This window comes from Camponotus vicinus, unplaced genomic scaffold, assembly GCF_025532165.1.
Source record: "Camponotus vicinus isolate PSW18456_S1 unplaced genomic scaffold, iyCamVici1.0 SCAF_7, whole genome shotgun sequence".
NCBI lineage: Eukaryota > Metazoa > Arthropoda > Insecta > Hymenoptera > Formicidae > Camponotus > Camponotus vicinus.
Genome location: NW_028141979.1, coordinates 15535844 through 15558531, shown reverse-complemented (window position 1 = coordinate 15558531; position 22688 = coordinate 15535844). Strand labels below are relative to the sequence as shown.

Sequence of the window (22688 nt, the reverse complement as noted above, 5' to 3'; positions counted from 1 at the left end):
GAGGGAGAGAGAGAGGGATAGAAATATAAAGGGATAAAGAGAGAGCGAGAGAGAGGGAGGAATAGAGAGAGACCCAAAATCTTCTTCATAGGAATACCGCTATTTTTGTTTATACGTGCGTCCCCCGCCCCGCAGCCCCCGCGCCATCGAAATTCCCTCCGTCCCGCGTGACGTCATCCCCCCTCCATCCTGCGTGACGTCATTCCCCCGAGCCGCTGAGATCCCCTCGCCCCTCACCCCCCTGAGATCCCTGCGTTAGAACTCTCCTAGTGCTAACTACTGAGAAAGAATAATCTTCTGCGTAGCCATAGTCATGCAGAAGTTTATTTGAATATTTGAATTTAGATATCGTTATATTTTCATGCATTTTAATTATGCAGCAAAAATATAATATCTAAATTCAAATATATAAACTTCTACTATGGCTACGCAGATTATTCTTTCTCACATTATGTTACTTTATTATTTATTTATGTATTTATAGCTACGCAGCAAATATATAAACTACATAGTCATGTACTTATGGCTATGCAGCAAATATATAAACTACATAGTCATGTACTTATGGCTACGCAGCAAATATATAAACTACATAGTCATGTATTATACTTATGGCTACGCAGCGAATATATAAACTACATAGTCCTGTATTTTTGGCTATGCAGCAAATATGTCAACTTTTACATAGGGATGTAATAGTTTATATATTTGCAGCATAATTATAATAAATAATACAACATAACACAATGTGGGACAGAAAAAGAAATTTTCCAATATGTAACATATATGTTTATATGTATGTAATGTATATATAAATAATAAAAATATGCACATAATACAATTTTATCTACTGGATTTATAGATATACATATGTTTATCGTTAATTCCTAAGAAGGATCGCTTTGTTTCTTGAGTTTCGAACAGTTCTGACGAACGTGCCAACTGTAAACATATGCGACAGTTCGATTTTATGACAGCCTTTATTTTAGTATAATTTCTTGTTTATAGCGACAGGCTATCCGCGTAGTCTAGGCTTATTTATTATTTTTCATTTCCTTGATTCAGATATCTCCAAGAGTTACCCGCGCATGTGGTTATCGTATAGTTTTTGTACGGTTTCGAAGAAAGAAAAGAATCGCGACGTCCACCGGACGTAATACTGTATTAAATAAAAATCGAAATTGGGAAACTAAAACAATTTCTCCACATATTAATTCTTGTTCTTCGATATAACATCAAGTAGTTGTTGTATTATGGTCATCTTTTCTTCATGTTGCTTCTGTCTTCGCTGCACAAGTACCTCAAATTTGATTGTATTTTCTTTCTTTTTTTCTTCCCTTTTAATCTGCTTATCTTTCATTTTCTCAAGAATATCATCAAGAGCTGTTTTTACTTTCCTGTTTTTATTTTCTTTTACATTTTCACTTTTAGATGAAAGAGGCACTTGCAAAATGGATGGTTCAGCTTCTGATGCAATTCCTTCAAGATTAGCCCAACCGGATTTCTGAAATACTTCGTGCATTCTCTAGAATAAAAAGTAACTTAACATTAATACTGTCTCTTTGAAATCATTTATTAAAAATAATATTCACACTGATCTAATATATATATACATAATAACCTCAAAATAAGTCCACCTCTTTCGATTATTGCTCTACAGAATTATGATCCAAAATTTTTTTATACGTCTTTTTCAAGCCATTTAGTTTAGATTAACACTGTTGGCCAGTCATAGTACACTGGATTCACTTCTTGCATATTTTCAGCAGCAATTGAGTCCCATATTTTGTGATGGCGTTTTATGCCTGATGTGAACTCTTCCTTTTGTTTCTCATATATATCGAGAAGTAAAATACTAACTGCGAGGGCCATATAAACAAACATTTTTCATTTTCGTTTTCATTTTCTAAAGTAAATAAGTGATAGTGTTTCAGAAAGATGAATTCTTTAATATTTAGACACTAAATTGTAGGACACTAAGAGACACTAAATACACTTGAACCACTTACCATCTTTTGCTTTACAATCACTTCCTCGTGATTCAAGTGAAAATAGAAGATCGATAGTATCTGACGTAGAATTCTTTGAAGATGATTGTGAGTTACAATCAGAATTATAAAGCTGTTGGCATAGTTTCCCAGATAGTACAAGACATCCTCAGCATCATCCTGAATATGTCCAGGATGTCCTGGGATAATTTCAGGATTATTGTGAATATGTCCAGGATGCTCTGGAATATTTATAAGATATTTATGTTAATGTTAAATATCTTATGTGTACATTTGCGAACTTCATTAATTATAATGAAATATTTGAAGTAATTTAAACAAAAAACGAATTAATAGTTTAAGGTTCAGTGTATAACAAATAATAAAAAAAGAAATTCCGGGTCAATGAACCAAAATCGCGTCTCTTGTGGCGACAAACAAAGTAACAGCACCTATATATTATTTTGGCAAAGATGGAAAAAACTGTGAAAATAACATATGGATCAAGTGCAAGTTTTATTAACATCAAACGTTTCTACCCCATTCGGGTTCTCTTCAGTGAAAAAAAATTAATTGACAAAAGCAAACAAAAGAGTCGAGTAGTACAAAAAATTATAAAAGTCGCAAGTATAAAAGTGTCAATACGCATAAAAGATTAAAGTAAGTCTGCGTACGTGTGCAGACATGACGCTCGAAAATTCTTTCCAATAACATGTAAATTACTATTATGAAGTCGCCGGTATATAAAAGTATCAGAACGCATAAGAGACAGCAATAAATCTGTGTACGCATAAGAGACAGTAACGAATCTGTGTACATGTGCGGACATGACGCTCACCTTAGACGTTGGAATGTCTCTAAGGAGGATCGTTCCTCGATATGAAAGTATGGCAAAAACTCAGGAACTTTAGTCATCAGATGTAGTGAGTCATTAATATGCATAAGATCCTGAGAATTTCCGTAGGAAATCTGTAATAATTATAAACAGAAGGAGCCAACAAGCCTTGACACACATATCAACAGAAGTGGCAAAAAATATTATGTTATGTACGGAAGCAATAATAAAAAATAACTGTTCGCGAGCGGATCCGACAGTGCGATGATAGGAACGGAAGGTCTTTCAGAAAAAAAAGTGCGCCTCGTTCACACAAAAGACTGACGTTTATTGGAGTCAAAATTAAAAGACAAGTGTTTAGTGCAGTGATTTCGATTAGCGAAACAGCAGTGTAACAAAGTGAGCGCGGTTTTCGCGAGCGGTATCGCGAGCGGTGTAGCGAAACAAGAGCGAGATAAATGCGTTTTCCGAAGTCGTAAGCGGTCGTATAATGCGGTTAATCAGCGGTTTAATACAGAGATTGCGAAAGTCCAAGAGAATAAGCGGTCGTTATAAGCGGTTTTACTATGCGGAGCGGTTTTACTATGCGGAGCGGTTTTACTAAAGCGGTTTGACGAAAAGTGCAAGACTTCGACTTGCTCGCGTGCGGTGCCCGTTATAAGGCGAGCGGAATTTTGGGCCCGTTGCGACGTGGCCCAATAAATTTAATTGTTTAGCGGTGACCTCAGGGCGCCGCGCGTAATTGGCCGCCGATGAGATCTGACGTCTGCTTTTTCGCGGTTGCCATGCGCGCAGTCTTTTTAGAACAGCTGATTGGCAATCAGCTGACCGTGACGTATGGGCGCGCATGCCCGTACGTTACGCTGATTTTGTCGACGGTTGATATTATCATTGTCAATGTTTATGACACGCGTTTCTTATGACCAAAAAAAGTTAGAGATAACTCGAACGATCGAGTTTTTCTGGTGAATAGAGATCTCGAGAAGTTTCTCGACGCCCGTTAATTTTGAATTCTCGAGTTATAGAACATTTTGAAATATTCTAAGAAATTTAATTCGGGATGAATTTTATGATTTTCGAACAATAACAAATAAATAACAAAGACGAACCGTTATAATTTTGAAGTCGAAGGTGATGATAAAAAACAATAACATATAATAAGAAGAGAAAAAATAATGTGCAGAGGTTCGTAAATTAATAATCGCAAGAACAAAGGCTGTGATGTGACCGGCAAAATGTGATAAACGCTCATCAAGGCGATGAAACCAGGCAATAACATGTAATAAAAAGAAAAGATTCGTAAATTAATAATCGCGAGAACAAAAACGCTCACCAAACCTCTCACAAAGATAACAGAAAAGAGCAAACCGAAAAAGGCACATCGCAAGAGCCCAAGGAGCGTCGAAACTCATGTGTCGATGGATCGCAAGTTCGAACAGTAATGGGACGCGTATGCCGAAATATCGAAGCTAGCTGTTAGAGAGGGAGGGGATGGAAGGATAACATGAACGCGGGTGGAAGTGGGTCACGAGATAGAGAAAAGGGAATAGGGGGGAAAAAAAGGAAAATGAAGGATGGGAGGACAGGAAAAATATAAGGGAGAAATAAATGATATGTTAAACTAATTTTGAAAAGAAATTAAACTAATTTTTTTAAAATGGGAAAGTAAGAGCTATCCAACATATCCATATCCTCTTTAATATTAATGCTATTAGACTGATTTTTGATATGCAGCATTTCAGATACCAATCTCTTGATGTAATGTGGTTCATTGTCTAATATAGAAACGTTATTCCAATCAAATTCATGATCTGCTAATCTATGCTCAGACACAACTGTTAAATTAGCCGAGGGATTATCAATGTTAGACTGATGTTCTTTGATACGAGTAATGAGTTGTCTCTTAGTTTGTCCTACGTAAGAGGCATTACAGTCAAGACAATTAATTCTGTAAACTACATTGGTTTTTTGTTCGTTAGGTAGGGGGTCCTTGTGAACTTTGATAAAATGATTTAACTTATTAAGGATGAGAAATGCTAAATTTTTATTGAGATGATGTGACAGAGGTATGAATTTAGACGCAATATTTTTAATAATGGGGATCACAAAGTAGGAGGGGGGGGAGAAGGGTCAGATGTAGAAAGACAAGGAGAAGTAGAATAAGGAAGAGAGTTGACTGGATTGGGAGTAGAGAAAATTAGTTTGTGAATTCTGTTACCGATAACCTTGAAAATTAAACTAAGAGGATAACTATTTTCAATTAAAATTCTAATGATGATGTGAAGATTTTTTTCATGGAACTGCGGGTGAGAGATGTGGAACACTTTATCAGTTAAGCTCACAATAATGCCTTTTTTATGAGCCATAGGATGGTGTGAATTGAAGTTTAAGAAACGTTCCGAAAAGGTAGGTTTCCTGTACCAGTCCGTTACAATTTTATTGTCTTGAATAATAAGTAAAACGTCAAGAAAGCTCAATGATCTATTTTGTTCAATTTCTACTGTAAATTGAATTCTATGATGGAAAGAATTAAAGATTTTTTTGATATCAGAAATGAGTGTGGGAGGGGCAGCTGACATAATATCATCGACGTATCTAAAATAGAATGGAACACTACATGGCAATTGTTTGAGTGCCTTCTCCTCCAAATCGCACATCACTATGTTCGCTAAAATCGGAGACAGTGGAGATCCCATTGATGTGCCGAATGTTTGCTTGTAAATAACATTATCAAAGGTAAAAAAAGTGGAATTCATTACTAATTTTACACCTCTGACAAACTCATGGAACGGAAGCGAGCAGCCTTTTTTATATGATGCCATCTTTTAGCTAACCCTCCCACTGCTAAATCCAGAGGTATGTTAGTGAACAGAGAAATCACGTCCAACGAAAAAAGGCTTAGATTTTCATCGAAAGGCAGATCCTGTAAAAGTTTAGCAAGGTTAAAACTATTAGCAACATGACTAGAGGGATTGGGGATATTTTTGTAGATGAGATTGTGTAAAAATAAAGCAAAGGAGTGTAGGGGACTTCCTATGGAAGAGACTATAATTCTAAGCGGAATGCCAGGTTTATGTATTTTAGGCAGGCCGTACGCTCGTGGTAAAGTTCCCGCACTAGTTTTGAGAGACTTCGCTTTAATTTTAGTAATATAATTTTTATCACTCCAATCCCTCAACAATGTTTTTAAATTGTTATTTAGACTGTTCAAGAGATTTCTGTCAATAATCTGGTATGTGTTCGAATCATGTAACATCTCAGTCATCTTGTTTTTATATAGAGATTGGTCAAGACAGACAGTAACGTTGCCTTTATCAGCTTTTGTAAAAAATAAGTTGGGGTGATCTGCAAGGAATTTTTTTGTTTTAACAATCCTGCTTTGAATCATTTTATCTAAATTGGAGGGAGCCGCTCCCCTCCCTCTCTAACAGCTAGCTTCGATATTTCGGCATACGCGTCTCATTACTGTTCGAACTTGCGATCCATCGACACATGAGTTTCGACGCTCCTTGGGCTCTTGCGATGTGCCTTTTTCGGTTTGCTCTTTTCTGTTATCTTTGTGAGCGGTTTGGTGAGCGTTTTTGTTCTCGCGATTATTAATTTACGAATCTTTTCTTTTTATTACATGTTATTGCCTTGTTTCATCGCCTTGATGAGCGTTTATCACATTTTGTCGGTCACATCACAGCCTTTGTTCTTGCGATTATTAATTTACGAACCTCTGCACATTATTTTTTCTCTTCTTATTATATGTTATTGTTTTTTATCATCGCCAGTAGGTATACAAGGAGAGTTCTAACTCAGGTCCTCTCAGGGGGGGTGAGGCGCGAGGGGATCTCAGCGGCGCGGGGGATGACGTCACGCAGGATGGAGGGGGTTTTCGGTGGCGCGGGGGAATGACGTCACGCGGGACGGAGGGGATTTCGTAGGCGCGGAGCTGCGGGGCGGGGCGAGGGACGCTTGTGTTGGATGTTTTATGACAAGTATAAACAATCATAAACCGATGTCTGGTTGATAAACAACGGTATTTGAAGAGGATTGGGTCTTAAGGCTGACTAACGCGTCGGGACATGTTTTCGCAAACAAAATAGCTTTGTGCTCTTGCGATACACCCCCTCTCCCACAATATAAGTAATTCTAGATTTTTTTCGAATTAAACAATATAAGCGGTATTCCTTTGAAGAGGATTGGGTTGATAGAAATGCGTGCGAAGAAATTACATCATGATTTAGACTTAAAACTCTTTATTCTTGTTTTACATATTTTTCTTACGTACTATGGACTAAAAACTAAAGCTGCCAGCTCGCAATCGACGAGTTGATGCTTGTTGAAAGCGTCACTCGCGCGTATTACATTCGATATTTCTTTTGGATTTATTACAGTGGACGCGATATTGGAGAATTGCGTAAACTTGACATCAACTGTTTCGATAATTTTACCCAATCGATCAAAAGTTACATCTATGCATTGATCGATATCGAACATACGATGTAATGTCGATTCGACCATCATCAAGCATACGTTTGAAGATTCGAGACTTATGAGTTTGACATCGTTAATCGTACGAACTCTCACTGTTAGCGGTCCAACGCTTATGAAATTGTAGTCATCTTTAGAGTTGTTCCAAAGTAAATTTTGAATATTGCGACGTTGCTCGTAGAGTCCCTTCCACGTTTCGAGAGATAATATCAGTTCCTTTCCTCGATGATTTCCTATGGCAATCTCCACGTAACTCGGTGGACCCACGTTGATACCAATTTCGAGGAATTTGAATTCCGTAGCTATCAATGCGTATCGTCTACCTAGTATATGAACCGCACGACGTTCCAACAAAATGCTACAGAAAAATTAAAATTAAAATAATAGTAATAATACAATTTGTAAAAATCGAAAAATAGAAAAAGTTAAATAAAACTTACTCGTCACATTTGTTCTCAAACGATGGAGTTTTATCACGACTCGGTACGTAATTATTCACGCGTTTTCCGATGCCGCTGCCGCTGTTTCCGTTTCTTTCGACGTAATACATTTCTCTGGGAGTTATCAAAAGTGAACCACGAGAGCGGTGTTAACGCGACACTGATCGTATAAGAAATAACCGAGTATACATGATGCTCATCTTCCAAAAGTATAATGTGGTGGGGGATCAATGCTTCTAACGCTTTGAATTTTAGGAGAAGGGGAGACAACGTTCAGACAAAAAATTCTTAGAAACGCAAGGAAAGGTCTAGGAAGGGGAAATAAGAGATAAAACATATTAATGTTTACATATTTTATTGCAATTCTTTCTGGCGTTGCGACCACCAGTTAAATATTTTGAATACATTTTGTAATGCGCAATTCTTAATATGTTTTCCACATCGCATACTATTGGTAATATCTAATTTATTTAGAGAATCAATATCTTCATAGTCTGCATCCAAGGTTTCAATAATATAGCCATTTCCCGCATCGTCTAGTATATCGGTCAGCCATTTTCGCTTTTCAAGTCCTTTAACGTACACAGCAGACGATTCTTCTTCTTCTTCTTCGTATATCGTACCAACGACAGCTGTTGTAATTACACGCTGAGCCAAGCGGAACGTTTCCGTCTTCCCATTCTAATCCATGATGATTTCTAATCACCCATGAGACTTGACATCGCTCAGATTTTGTAAGCACGCTCCACGGTACGGGACTTGCGAAAAAGTAATGCGAGAGAACATATCCCTTTCTCAGAACCGCAGCTTCCTTCACGACAAAATTTCTCCCGACAATAAATCCTTGCAGATCCACAAACGTTGGTACGGACATGACGAGATCTCTCTCTCTCCCCGATGCATCAGTCGAGAGGAATGGGAAACTCTAAAATCATCTCGCAGCACTTTGATTTATATCCTGTTCCTCCTCCCCTTTTTTGTGTCGATGTTATCGCTTAGGTGATTTTGCGTACAACGTTGGTCAACGGATTATACTGGATCACACGATCGTGTATGATAAGACAGTACGCAGTGGTATTCGCCGGCACGTTCTCCTTACATTCGAATTCCAATTCACATCCACGGTTGCGCTCTTAACCGATTCGTTTTGTCGAGAACAATCGATAATCACGAACGAACCCTGACGTTGAAACTGTAAGATGGAGATACTCGGCTCGAGATACTCGTATCCGTAATAGTTCTTGCAAAAGCGCGCGTACGTGTCGTAGAGAATGGCACATCTGCCTTTTTCGAAATCCAGATTCATATCGTCGTACGGATAACATTCCGAATTCAGATAGAGTTTCACGTTGATTAATTTGCAGTGGTCGAATCCACTTGTATCCTCAGACATATTTTTCCGGTTTGTCTGCAGAGCGAAGACAACGTATCGTGGTTTCTCCAGTTGAGTCGCGGTCTTAATGGCCCACGAATGCTTGGTTGTAACCTGCAATAGCGGAAACTCGTATAGATCCCATAGAGCGAAAACCCATGCTGAGATATCGTCCGCTTTCCAGAGCACGCAGCATCGACAGTTTTTCGATCTCGCTCAACAGCACGTGTGGCATTCGCCATTGTATCTTGAATATGTTGATCACAGGTTCCAGTGTCGAATCTCCAAACAGACAATTATTATCGTTGCGCGATCATATTAAGATCAATTCGTGACGAGCGTTAATCACCACTCGTTTATAATCCTCGCAAAATCCCAATAACATGTGGAGCGGTACGCAAAAATTGAAATGTCCATTCTCATAGGTCCACGGATCCCAGCCGGCGTTTTTCATAATCACGTTTTGAGCGTAGTAGTTATTCCTACGTTTCTATTGCGATCAATCTCAACGCTATCGAGTTCGTATCGAATCTCATCGAACATGAATGCGGCGCAATTATTTGCCAGTTCCACATCACTTCCTTCAGCTGGTTTGGTTTTCGTTAGTTGTCCCTCGATGTAAAGGAAACTCTCATACAGCAATGTATACAGATCCTGTTGTTGTATGGGTATTCTTATCTCATCACTGTGTCCGAACGTTGTATTGGCGAACGGGTTGTACGTGTGAGTCTCGATCTTGATGATCTACGATTGTCAAAGATCGGTTCATCACCGATGTTGAGAATGTCGGTCATCGTTCAGCTGTTTCGCACCGCAAATCCCAAAGATTGTAAAAACGCAACGTTCGATGCGCTGAGTTTCTTTTTCTTGGATGATTTGATATTAGCGAACGTCGACGTTGTTGTTGTTGGTGGTGTTGCTGGTCTCGTAAAGATTGCGTTATCTATCACGTCTTTCGATCCGTTCAATACGAGCATCTCATACGTCGCATACGTACGTGCAATCTTACGGTGATCTCTTCTCCTCGAAAATCGAGCAATCGTCCGTTCTGGTCGACAACGCGTAACGTTAAATCCGTAATGCTCCGCGCGATGATCGGTAGGTAAATGATCTGGGCAGGCGTTTCCGATATCTTATATCCCGGTGGTACCCTCGGTGAAAATTCATGTATCGTATGAACGAGTATGCCGTTGTTGTACGCACCCGCGGTCACGTTACACTCTATACGGATAATATTCACGTTGAGAATGTTAATCGGCATGTTTGATTCGTACCATTTTCGCGGCTCGAGAATACGATTCGAGAATCCTAGCAGCGATCCAATGTTGTCGGGTTTGGTAAAGTTTATTCTGTAGGCACATTTGATCTCGCTCCTCATTGTATTGTAATTAGCGCGGAGCACTATCGGATATTCACCATCTTCATAGTCACCACCGTCAATGTTTTTCTTATCGCGATGTTTCCGTGAAATTGCATGTTTCAAAAATTCATGTATATTTTGCAACTCATACGATCCCTCGGGAATCGTAATTTCCTCGTCGTCTTTGCCAAAGTAAAATTTATTATTCGAGGAATTCACATTCGGTATCGTGTGATAAGTCTCAAAATCCGTTAGACCGAGCTCGTATTCGCCGTCGCTCAAATCTATGGTGGGAAAGAAGTTTGCCGTGAGAACGCTACTCTTCCCAGTCAATGTGAACGTCATAGACATGTCGACGAAACTGTTTAACGAATACTGAGTTAAATAGCGCAATATCTGTCTTTAAATTCACATGCATCGACCGTTCGAAGAAACTGCAAGCACAATTGTCCGCAGATACTCTGATCGTAAGTTTGAACAGATGTGTAATTGTACTGTATCTTCGTTACGTTTCGTCCGAGATATCGCACCAATTCATTCGGCGGTCGAAGATTGCCGAAACTGTCGAAATATATAGCGCTATTCTCCCTCTTTGCATACGCTACCCAATGAGTACGTGGTCCTTCGACGCTATCCAAATTTACGATGCCGCTCTCGTTTCGATATATACCACCGATCGGTAAAGAGTCGCGCATGAAAACACCTCTAAAATATGGAATGCGCATACGTTTTGCCAGTTGTAGCAATTGTACGTTGGTAGTTGCGCCCTGCGGCATTTTTAGCGTCTCTTTGACGTTTTTTTTTTCTCCTTGTTGAGGCTCCTCGTCCGTATTTGTAAGGAGCGAGATATAATTCGTGACCTTCCATGGCGCGATTGTGACGTAGCATCTCTTGCAACTGACGTTGCGCGGCTTTTCCGTCGTTCACCGCCTTCGCTACACCAGCCGCTCCACCGATCAGGGATCCGAGCGCACCCAACATTGGTAGAATCGGCAATACACCGCCGCATTTCGCTACCGGAAGTATCCGTTTCTTCGCCGTTCTTTTCTTCGTCTTCACACCCATACCGAGCTTCGTCTTGGCTTTCATCGCTGTCCAGACAGCTGTGGCGGCGGCTCTCTCACCGAGAGTCGAATCTCTCGCAACGATGCGATTCCGCGCTTTCTCGGCGAGTATCCTATCCGCCGCGTGTCTCTCGGTGAGATCGCTGCTCCGAGAGTATGCTATATCGTGTTCACGACACGCCGCGTCCAATGGGTTGATACCTCGATCGCCTCTGACTAATCGCTTCTCCAACCGTGTACCTGGCCCGCAAAACTGATAGCCGGGAATATGGAATTCGATCGGAAGTGCGTTTATCGCGTGATTTAATAGGCCTCTACCTATTTTCGTTGACATTCGCCGCAATTCTTTATCAACGGCGCCGGACCGTCGATGTGTGTTTCCTGCCACGGCTGATTGTAGTGTTCGTCAACAGCGACGATACGTCTGAACCTCCGGATCCGCTTTTATGTGTTCCGGAAGTTTGTCCCACACGTAGTGGACGTAATCACCGCACATTCGCAACAGAATAGCTTTTTACACAAATTGTAGTTGTTCAACGCTCAAATCGCGAATGTCGGAAGGACTTGATAGCAGAACGAACATTTTTTCTCTACTGAGCGACTCGTGATTTTGCGCACCTATAAATAGGCAGGCGTTCGATCCAATCGGTAGTGTTGAAAAAAATGAGATTCGTGCGACAACCTTTGACGATACGCGTGACGAATTGCGACGACAGATTACGATCAATGGAGGACAATGCGGAGATGCGCAGGCACGGTACGATGCTACCGACTACTATACGCGCAATCGTTTGCGGTCCCTCGAATTGTGGTAAAACCAACATTCTGATAAGTCTACTGGAAAGTCCGCACGGTGTACGTTTCGAGAACGTGTACGTGTACTCGAAGTCGCTGCAACAGCCGAAATATCGATATCTGGAGAATTTGTTGACATCGATCGATGAAATCGGCTATTTTACGTTCTCCAATAACAGTGACGTCATTCCACCGAGCGAGGCACGTCCAAACTCGATTTTCGTCTTCGATGACGTGGCGTGCGACAAGCAAAATACGATAAGAGAGTACTTCTCAATGGGTCGTCATTCTAACGTCGACTGCTTCTATCTCTGTCAGACGTACGCGAGAATACCAAAACATCTTATACGCGACAACGCGAACCTGCTGATCTTGTTTAAACAGGACGGTACTAACTTGAAACACGTGTACAACGATCACGTGAATACCGACATGTCGTACGAGGATTTCAGTGAATTATGTCGTACTTGTTGGCAACAAAAGTATGGATTCCTAGTGATAGATAAGGACAGCTCATTTACGAACGGGCGATACAGAAAAGGATTTAACGTGTTCGCGATACCGCAAAACGATTAGTCGCTGCCGACACTCCGTCGATGACATGGCTGAAAGCGATAATGTTCGCGAGCGTGAAAAGATTGCGAGGGAGATTGAGAAAACGAGCGAATCGATCCGCAAGAAACATCGCGCTTTGAAGACCGATAAGATCGACGACGATATCGCGGTCAAGACCCATTTTAGGCCTATTATCGAGCCACTACAAAAAATCGTCGACAACTCTAGCTTAATCGCGGTGAAAAACGAGCCGGAGAGTAACGCTGACGCTATAATTAAAACGTTACCCATCAAGCGGTACAAGGAGGAAGAGGAGGAGGAGGAGGAGGATACGACACCGAAAAAGAGACAACGATTGAAGGCGAATCGTTTATCGACATCGCATACATCGGATGAACCGCTGATAACCTCCACACCGTCTGCGACAACTAGAATCGTACAACCCACGATACCCGAATCACTCGCAATCGAAAATGTTTTCGAAACCACGGGCAACCCGCTCGAATCACCATCTGTTCGAAACATGTTACAAACGTTGGAAGGTCAAAAAATGTTACGAGAGCACTTCGGGCCACTGGCACAAAAGTACATGGGCGCTCACCTTAGTGGCGACAAAAAAACCCAGATCGATTACGTGTACGGTGTCTATTTCGACAAGAATGAAATGTGGCTCGGTAACAAACGATTCGACATCGGCGCAGATGACTCTATAATCATAGACAATGTGAGGTACATTGGTACACCTGGATTATACGAGTTGATCTTCAAGAGAATTCCCGATGATGACATATACACTGAGGACGATATGCAAAAATATAAGAGCATATTAATGGCGACGAGTGCGCATAAACGCCAATATGATGCGCAAAGTCAATTAAAGAGCAACAGGGGATACAAGTATAAACACATAATTGCACCGTTGATGTCGATCGAATCGAAAAAGAAAAAATGCGGTACGGGAGTATTCATGCCTTGCGCGATGACGCTAACCGACAATAAGATCGATTACGTGCACTGGGACGATCCCAACGAGCTAGTGGATTGTCTACGATTGCTCGACGTTTCGCGCCGAGCTGGCCTCAACGCTCACGACAACGAGATCCTGTCGATTATAGAGGAACTTCGCGAAGTCGGCCTTATTATAAATTAAACGGTGTCTCAACGAAACTGATCAGTCGATCGACGTCACTCGCATCGAGAAAAAAATGCCCATCAACAAATTTGGATTATTCGAACAGAGAAATGAAGCAATTAGAACAAGCGATCATTAGGGTAAATCGGTGACAAGTTACTTGCGTCAAAACGCTCTGCGTCTCGTCGCTACGTACTATGACGCGAGGTCGCGCAAGATTCGCCGTGTAGCGCAACTTGAGGCTGATACCGATGCAGTCAACAAACTGTACGTGGAACAATGCGTTAAAACGTTGAAGAATCAGCAGAAAGAATCAGACGAAAAGCTGACTGCGTTCGAAAAGGACGTGCGAGCTTTGCAGACTGCGATAAACGAGCTTCAGCGTGCGATTAACACTAATTCAGAAACAGCTACGAGCGGCTAAGGAGCGGCTATTGTAGAATTATTTAACATCTACAAAGACTTATCGAACGAAGGATTATCGAACTACAATGAGTGGCAGTGATCGAAGAGGAAACGGCTGTGAACGAGGCTACGAACAATTCAAGAACAGCTGCGAACGAGGTTATGAACAGCTCAGGAACGGCTGCAAACAAGGCTATGAACACGTCAGGAATGGCTACATACGAGGCGGCATACAACTCTGGAACGGCTACGAACGGGTCAGAAACGATTGCCAACGAGGCTGCGAACGGGTCAGAAACGACTGTGAACGAGGCTACGGACTACTTAGAAGCGACTATCAACAGGGTCAATTACGACAACAAACGGCTGCGAACAGTTATCGAACGGCAACGAACGGGGCAGGAACAGCTAATGAACGGCTATCGAACGGGTCAGAAACGGCTATCGAACGGGGCAGGAACGGTTATCGAACGGCTATCGAACAGTAACGAATGATAAAACGCACGGTGATACTCGGGGCACACATCGTTTGATCGACGAATCGAAACAACGATGGATCGGCGATCGGGAATAACCGAGGAAGCGAAGAAACAACATAGTTTAGAAAAACGGCAGTTGGTGAACGAATTGCACGCGCCGGCGAGAAAAAATTTTCCCCGAAGACACGTCATAGTGCGGGGATACGATGACCTGTGGCAAGCTGACATTGTCGAGATACGTCCGTACTCTCGTTTCAACAGAGGTTACCACTACATACTCACAGTCATCGATGCGTTGAGCAAGCACGCGTGGGCCGCACCACTCAGGAGTAAAGGCGGAAGCGAGACAGCTGACGCTATCGCCGAGATAATTCGAAATAGCAAAAGATGTCCGAAAAACTTACAGACTGATATGGGGAAGGAATTTTATAACGCTGACGTGCAACGGCTCATGCGGAAACATGACATCAATCATTATTCTACATATTCAGTATTGAAGGCATCGATCGTTGAGCGATTCAATCGCACACTGAAAAATGACATGTGGAAGATGTTCGCGAGCGGATCCGACAGTGCGATGATAGGAACGGAAGGTCTTTAAGCGAAAAAAGTGCGCCTCGTTCACACAAAAGACTGACGTTTATTGGAGTCAAGAATAAAAAACAATAGTGTTTAGTGCAGTGATTTCGATTAGCGAAACAGCGGTGTAACAAAGTGAGCGCGGTTTTCGCGAGCGGTATCGCGAGCGGTGTAGCGAAACAAGAGCGAGATAAATGCGTTTTCCGAAGTCGTAAGCGGTCGTATAATGTGGTTAATCAGCGGTTTAATACAGAGATTGCGAAAGTCCAAGAGAATAAGCAGTCGTTATAAGCGGTTTTACTATGCGGAGCGGTTTTACTAAAGCGGTTTGACGAAAAGTGCGAGACTTCGTGGTGCTCGCGTGCGGTGCCCGTTATAAGGCGAGCGGAATTTTGGGCCTGTTGCGACGTGGCCCAATAATTTTTGTACGTTAGCGGTGACCTCATGGCGCCGTCAATTGGCCGCCGATGAGGCCTGACGTTGACAATTCTTTAATTGTCATGCGCGCAACCTTTTTCCATCAGCTGATTGGCAATCAGCTGATCGTGACGTATGGGCGCGCATGCCCATACGCTACGCTGATTTTGTCGACGGTTGACAATGTTATTGAGAATGTTTAGTACCAACGTTTCTTGATCGATGAAAAAACGCGAGATAACAGGAACGGTCGCGTTTTTCTGACGGATCGAAAGCTCGAGAAGATTCTTGACGCCCGTTATATTCGAATTCTCGAATTATGCTAAAGCTGATTTTTCCATGCGAATTTCCGAACCGGAATACTTTTTATGGTTTTCGAACAAAGATGTTTACGCTGAATGGATCTTACAAGTGGATCAGCGCGTTGCCGCGATTCGTATCGGATTATAACGCGCGCAAGCATCGAACGATCGGTATGCGACCCGTCGATGTTACCCCTGCGATCGCTGAAAGACTCTTGGCTACTGTGTACAACCGTGTAAATATCGCGGGTCCGGCGAAATTCAAAGTAGGTGACTCGGTACGCGTTAGCAAGTACAAGATAATTTTTGAGAAAGGTTACACGCCAAATTGGACAACCGAAGTGTTTAAAATTGTAAAAGTGCAGCATACTAATCCCGTAAGCTATCTACTTGAGGATTATCGCAAAAAACCTATCGCTGGAGCGTTCTACGAGCACGAGTTGCATCGCGCGAATTATCCGGACGTGTATCTCGTGGAGAAAGTACTGCGTAGGAGGGGTGACGAGGTTTACGTGAAATGGTTGGGATTTGACAATTCGCACAATTCTTGGATACATAAAGACAATGTGATTTAATTCATACAGTGTTTATTTTTAATTTTCTGGAAAAATATATGTGTATAACATATATAATATTTGAAAAATGAAAATATACATAAAAATCCTTATCAATATTCCTTGCGATAGTACATGTATTTTTAATATAAGATGTATGAGATATGCATTACATAAAAATATATGAAATATAAAAATACAAAAATCTTTATTTCTTTCACACACACACACATTTTACAATGGTATCTTATAATGCCCCCACGGTAGCGTATCGGTGGTTTCGGGTACGATATACCGCTTGTCGTTGTACGGACTCAGAGCAATTTTCGTCTCGCGGACGGTATACACTTTGTGCAATTTCGATCTCATCGTGCAAACACCGCGTGTAATCGTCGAAGGTTATATTACGCGCTACGACATTACTTTTGACGCCTTTAACCTTCGTATCCTTTTTCCCGTCCACTTTCACCGCGTACATCTTTGCTCTAAGCCCGACGAATTCGGTCATTATCGCACCGTTATTTTCATCCTTCATTAAACCCGGTACTTTTTTATTCACGAGCGGTATACCGTACGCGTTATCAATTGGATAATCGCTCGTATCAAATCGGTTGATATCGCGCTTCATGTTTTCATATACATCGACGCATTCGATGTGATATATTAGACTATCTGTGTCGGTGTACATTACCCGGCAGTTGTCGCGATACAGAGGAAACATGTACTCGTGGTGAAATTCGTACAAGCACGTTTTAGAAATGTCTAGTATGCACATGCCGACATAGATTGGTTTATAAAATTTTACTTCTAGTTTGCGTAACTCTATAGCAACCAGATTCTCCGAAAAAATACTTCGACTATGGAAATTTGGTTTCGCTATCATTGCTTCTGCGCCATATCGTCCGTCCCACTTTGTTAATAATTTTACGTCAACACGATTACGCACATTTTCCATCGTCTTGCCAAATACCGCGTTATTCATCAGTTTATATAAATTTTTTTCAAAATCATTTTTCGCGAGTGTTCTAAACTGTGTATTTAATTCGATATAACTGCGAAGCCACGGAGATTGTATAAATTGTAATACGCGATGTATCTTTGTAACGCGAAGGCCGTGTCGCGTATATTGCTGTAGATTACGGTAGTGTATCACGTAATGCTTCTTATCGTATAATGTTGCGAGGAGTTTGTCTTGCCGCTTGCCGGGCGGCTTGTCGCGGACAAAACGGAAGGTCAGTGTGCGTATCGTGAAGATGTTGCGGGTACTCGAGATCGACTTCGAGGATATAACCCGTAGGCGAATCTAACGCGATCGATGCTACGTCAAAATTCGACACGTCGTCGACCCATCGAAAATCGGCATAGGGCAACGGTTGACACATTGCCCATCCGTACAAATTATTTACATCGAAATACATCAAGTACGACGATGGTTTCGATGGATCGTACGATTGTTGCATGTACTTGTTATTAGCGCGCGCGTATCTGTTAGAACATTGATTCAGACCACCGCGTATACCGCGTTCGATAAACATGACCATGTCGATGTCGGTAAGCAATTCGAACGTAATCTTTGTGTGCTTTAACATGGCATCCCACGTGTATCCGGGAAGAGTATAATAATACGCGGGGTCGAGTCCGTAACTTTTGATGCAACTATCGCGAAAGTTTTCAAAAATATCGGCTAATAATAAGACGTCGATTTTCAGGTACAAATCGCTATACTCGCCTAGCGTTCGAATGGAGAATCGCGTCCAGATGTTCTCGGCGTGCGCGTAATCGCTCTCGGATATAGTTTCACCGGTTAAGGAACTGTAAAATGATTCGCGCGGTGGTAAACATGTATCTTGCAACTTGTCAACGGAATCGATGTATTCGTATGGAAACACACCTTTTCGTGTTAATAATTTGAAGTTTTCACTCGATAAATTTTGAAATTCTGATTTTAAAATATCCAGTTTATCTTTATCTAGATAAGATGCTAATTTGTCGAGACTTGCCGTAAGAAATTTGAATGAATCGATGAAGCGTAATTTTACTTGATTTTTTGGTTTTTCTTCCTTAAGATCGACATTTTTGGTAAACGATATATATTTCTCTTTCGTTATTGGAAGTAACTCGACTCTCCCTTCGAACGCTGTGGCTATTTCCTCGATAATGAAATGCGAATCATAACCGGATAAATTATGAAACACTATCGGAATACAGAAAGACTCTTTATAATTTAAATTACAATTTGAATGCGCGGGACCTCTGTACCGTCCAGTCAAATGGCAATGATCGCGTACGCGTGTATCGTCTTGCGCGAACGGTTTTTCGCATATATGACATTGAGTAGCGCTATTAAATTTTTCACACTCTTCGAATGTTAAATCTACCATAGGGACATTAGTAGTTAAAATATTTTTTACACGAAATGCTAACATTTTAAGTTGCTCGACGAACCATGCTATACAATCGGTACTGCGACGCGAATGATATGCGGATAATGAGTCGTCGTACGAGCAATGTATATAATATGCTATGCTAAATACTTGATGGTGCTGGCACATATTCTTCTCTTCCTCCATCTTGGCCAGAACACATTCCAAGTCGGCGTACACGATGAATGGAAGCTGCTCTTTCCTGCTGTAATTGTTGAACGATAACCACTTGTCCTTATCGCTCGGTAACCGGATAGCGCAATCGTTCATCTTTCCACAGTCGACAGTATGCGACTGCAACTTGTCGTCCGAACCAAAGTAATGCAAGCATTTATAAAAGAAAATAAAAATTTTTTAAAAATTAAAGATTTATATACAATTTGCTACATAACTTATAATTATTTAAATTATACATACCGATCGCAGATATATTTATGATTCTTGTGTTTGCTCAATTGCGAGCTCACGAGCCGGGATAAGTTCTTGATCCAAGCGAAATGCCCGACGCTGTTGCCGTCTTCCACATACAACAGGTTGACGTGCTTATCTCGCTTCTGTTCCGAAAGACGTATCGGGACAATGCTGTTTTCTTTCTCGATGCTGTAGACGTTGATCGAAATATCGTTGACAAGTTCAAACTTTTTTAGTTGGTTCAACGTCATCGGAAACTCAATATTTTGTACATTTAATACCGTCGTATAGTGGGGATATGAAGATTCCCGATTCGTGTCTCTTTCAGCGGGATATAGAGCGGCCACCACTGCCCACGCGAAACACGCATTGTCTCTGGATTGTACATTAATTACAGCTCTCTTCATCATAATTTCTCGCGGCAATTTAATATAACATCCCGCGCGCATAGGATTATACTTATTTATATTTACAGTTAAATTCTGTATTCGTGACAATGCCCAGCCACTATCGCGTTCCTGAAATTCTTCCAGCGATGCTAGAGTGGGTTCGATAACGCGACGCTTGTACCACTCGTGTAAATCGGATGTGCGAAAGAGTTCACAGTTTCTCGTATTGATACTTTTATTTGCGCGCTTATCACCCGACACAAATTCACCATTGAATATAGTGTTCACTTTTACACTGTTGTGTCTTCTTATAACGTCCTGCACATGTTCTATCACAATGTCTTTGGCGTCATCGAGAAATTGACGAGGTTCGATATGGTTTGCGTTAATCACAGCACCGGTCAGAATACGGTTATCGAACGCGGTATCAATCTCGCGCCACACAAGTTCATTTTGATGCGCGCTACATCCGGCACCCGCGTTATTGTCGCCACTGTAATTACCACCACTGGGCATAAACTGTCTCTGCAATCGAGTCTTTGCACCTTCGAGTCGCGCGATCCGAGCAATCAACGATTGTCGATTCCCGATCGATAATCGTAGTCGTTTGATCCGACTTTGCTCTTCCAGCGACTCGATGTACTCGTTGCATCGTTGTAGCCATGCAAAATATACACCCAAGGTGGCAATTTGGTTGGATCGCTCCACCAGGTCGCGTTCAGTCTGCTCGATGTTTTCCATTTTTTTTCTCTTTTTTTCCTGTCTTTTTCACACTTTTAACACACTATGTCACAGTTTTCTATGGAGCACTTGCACACATACATTGTATAATCGCGCAAAAATTCTTTCTAACAGAATATCGCTATACTCTGACAACCGATGTGTCGATGCGCGTTCAAATCACGTACTGTGACTTGATGCGCTTCAATCCTCCCTGTATTTCGTCTAAACCTGCTTTTATCTTTGTGTAAAATAAATAAGTATGGTGTATCATAATAATCATTTATTTACATCTCAGAAAGAATTCGTTCTCTCTCTCACACGCGCGGCAAGGGCACAAAGCAGCCGAATATCGGCGCTGATATGTTGCAATTCTTCCTAGAAAAAATATGGAAAATAATTCTGGGTCGGCCCTAATATCCAATCCTCTTCAAATACTGCTGTTTACCAGCCGGACATCGGTTTATGATTGTTTATACTTGTCATAAAACATCCAACACGTCCCCAAGCGTCCCCTGCCCCGCGCCTCCGTACTATGATTTGATATGTTTCAATCCTCCTCCTTATATATTTCGTCCAATCCTTTCTCATCTTTTGAATGTGAGAAGCGAAGGTACAAAGCATGTACATAAAAAAAAAAAGGAAGGGATTCTAAGACCCAATCCTCTTCAAAGGAATACCGCTTATATTGTTTAATTCGAAAAAAATCTAGAATTACTTATATTGTGGGAGAGAGGGTGTACCGCAAGAGCACAAAACTATTTTATTTGCGAAAACATGTCCCGACGCGTTAGTCAGCCTTAAGACCCAATCCTCTTCAAAGGAATACCGCTTATATTGTTTAATTCGAAAAGAAAAAAATCTAGAATTACTTAGATTGTGGGGAGAGGGGGAGGGTACCGCGAGAGCCATTTTGTTTGCGAAAAACATGTCCCGACACGTTAGTCTCGGCCCGAAGATCCAATTCTCTTCAAATACCGTTGTTTATCAACCGGACATCGGTTTATGATTGTTTATATTTGTTATAAAACATCCAACACAAGCGTCCCCTGCCCCGCCCCGCAGCCCCCGCGCCTACGAAATCCCCTCCGTCCCGCGTGACGTCATTCCCCCGCGCCACCGAAAACCCCCTCCATCCTGCGTGACGTCATTCCCCCGCGCCGCTGAGATCCCCTCGCATCTCACCCCCCTGAGATCCCTGCGTTAGAACCCGCCTATAACACCTATTATCGCCTTCGACTTCAAAATTATAACGGTTCGTCTTTGTTATTTATTTGTTATTTTTTATTATTGCTTCCGTATATAACAATATTTTTTGCCACTTCTGTTGATATGTGTGTCAAGGCTTGTTGGCTCCTTCTGTTTATAATTATTACAGATTTCCTACGGAAATTCTCAGGATCTTATGCATATTAATGACTCACTACATCTGATGACTAAAATTCTTGAGTTTTTGCTATACTTTCATATCGAGGAACGATCCTCCTTAGAGACATTCCAACATCTAAGGTGAGCGTCATGTCCGCACATGTACACAGATTCGTTACTGTCTCTTATGCGTACACAGATTTATTGCTGTCTCTTATGCGTTCTGATACTTTTATATACCGGCGACTTCATAATAGTAATTTACATGTTATTGGAAAGAATTTTCGAGCGTCATGTCTGCACATGTACGCAGACTTACTTTAATCTTTTATGCGTATTGACACTTTTATACTTGCGACTTTTATAATTTTTTGTACTACTCGACTCTTTTGTTTGCTTTTGTCAATTAATTTTTTTTCACTGAAGAGAACCCGAATGGGGTAGAAACGTTTGATGTTAATAAAACTTGCACTTGATTCATATGTTATTTTCACAGTTTTTTCCATCTTTGCCAAAATAATATATAGGTGCTGTTACTTTGTTTGTCGCCACAAGAGACGCGATTTTGATTCATTGACCCGGAATTTCTTTTCTTATTATTTGTTATACACTGAACCTTAA

At 41.3% G+C, this 22688-nt stretch overlaps 1 protein-coding gene and 1 long non-coding RNA gene across 2 annotated transcripts; both read right to left on the bottom strand.

Moving 5' to 3' along the window:
• Positions 1-945: 945 nt before the first annotated feature.
• Positions 946-2213, bottom strand: LOC145975106 (uncharacterized). Its single transcript, XR_014439891.1, has 3 exons — positions 2010-2213; positions 1622-1906; positions 946-1525 (listed from the first exon to the last, which is right to left on the bottom strand). It is a non-coding gene; the product is annotated as an uncharacterized LOC145975106 (long non-coding RNA).
• A 17373-nt stretch (positions 2214-19586) lies between these two features.
• LOC145974626 (uncharacterized) lies at positions 19587-20568 on the bottom strand. The gene has a single exon (XM_083104587.1). The coding sequence runs from the start codon at positions 20493-20495 to the stop codon at positions 19587-19589; it is 909 nt and encodes a 302-aa protein (XP_082960713.1). The 5' UTR covers positions 20496-20568.
• Positions 20569-22688: the final 2120 nt, after the last annotated feature.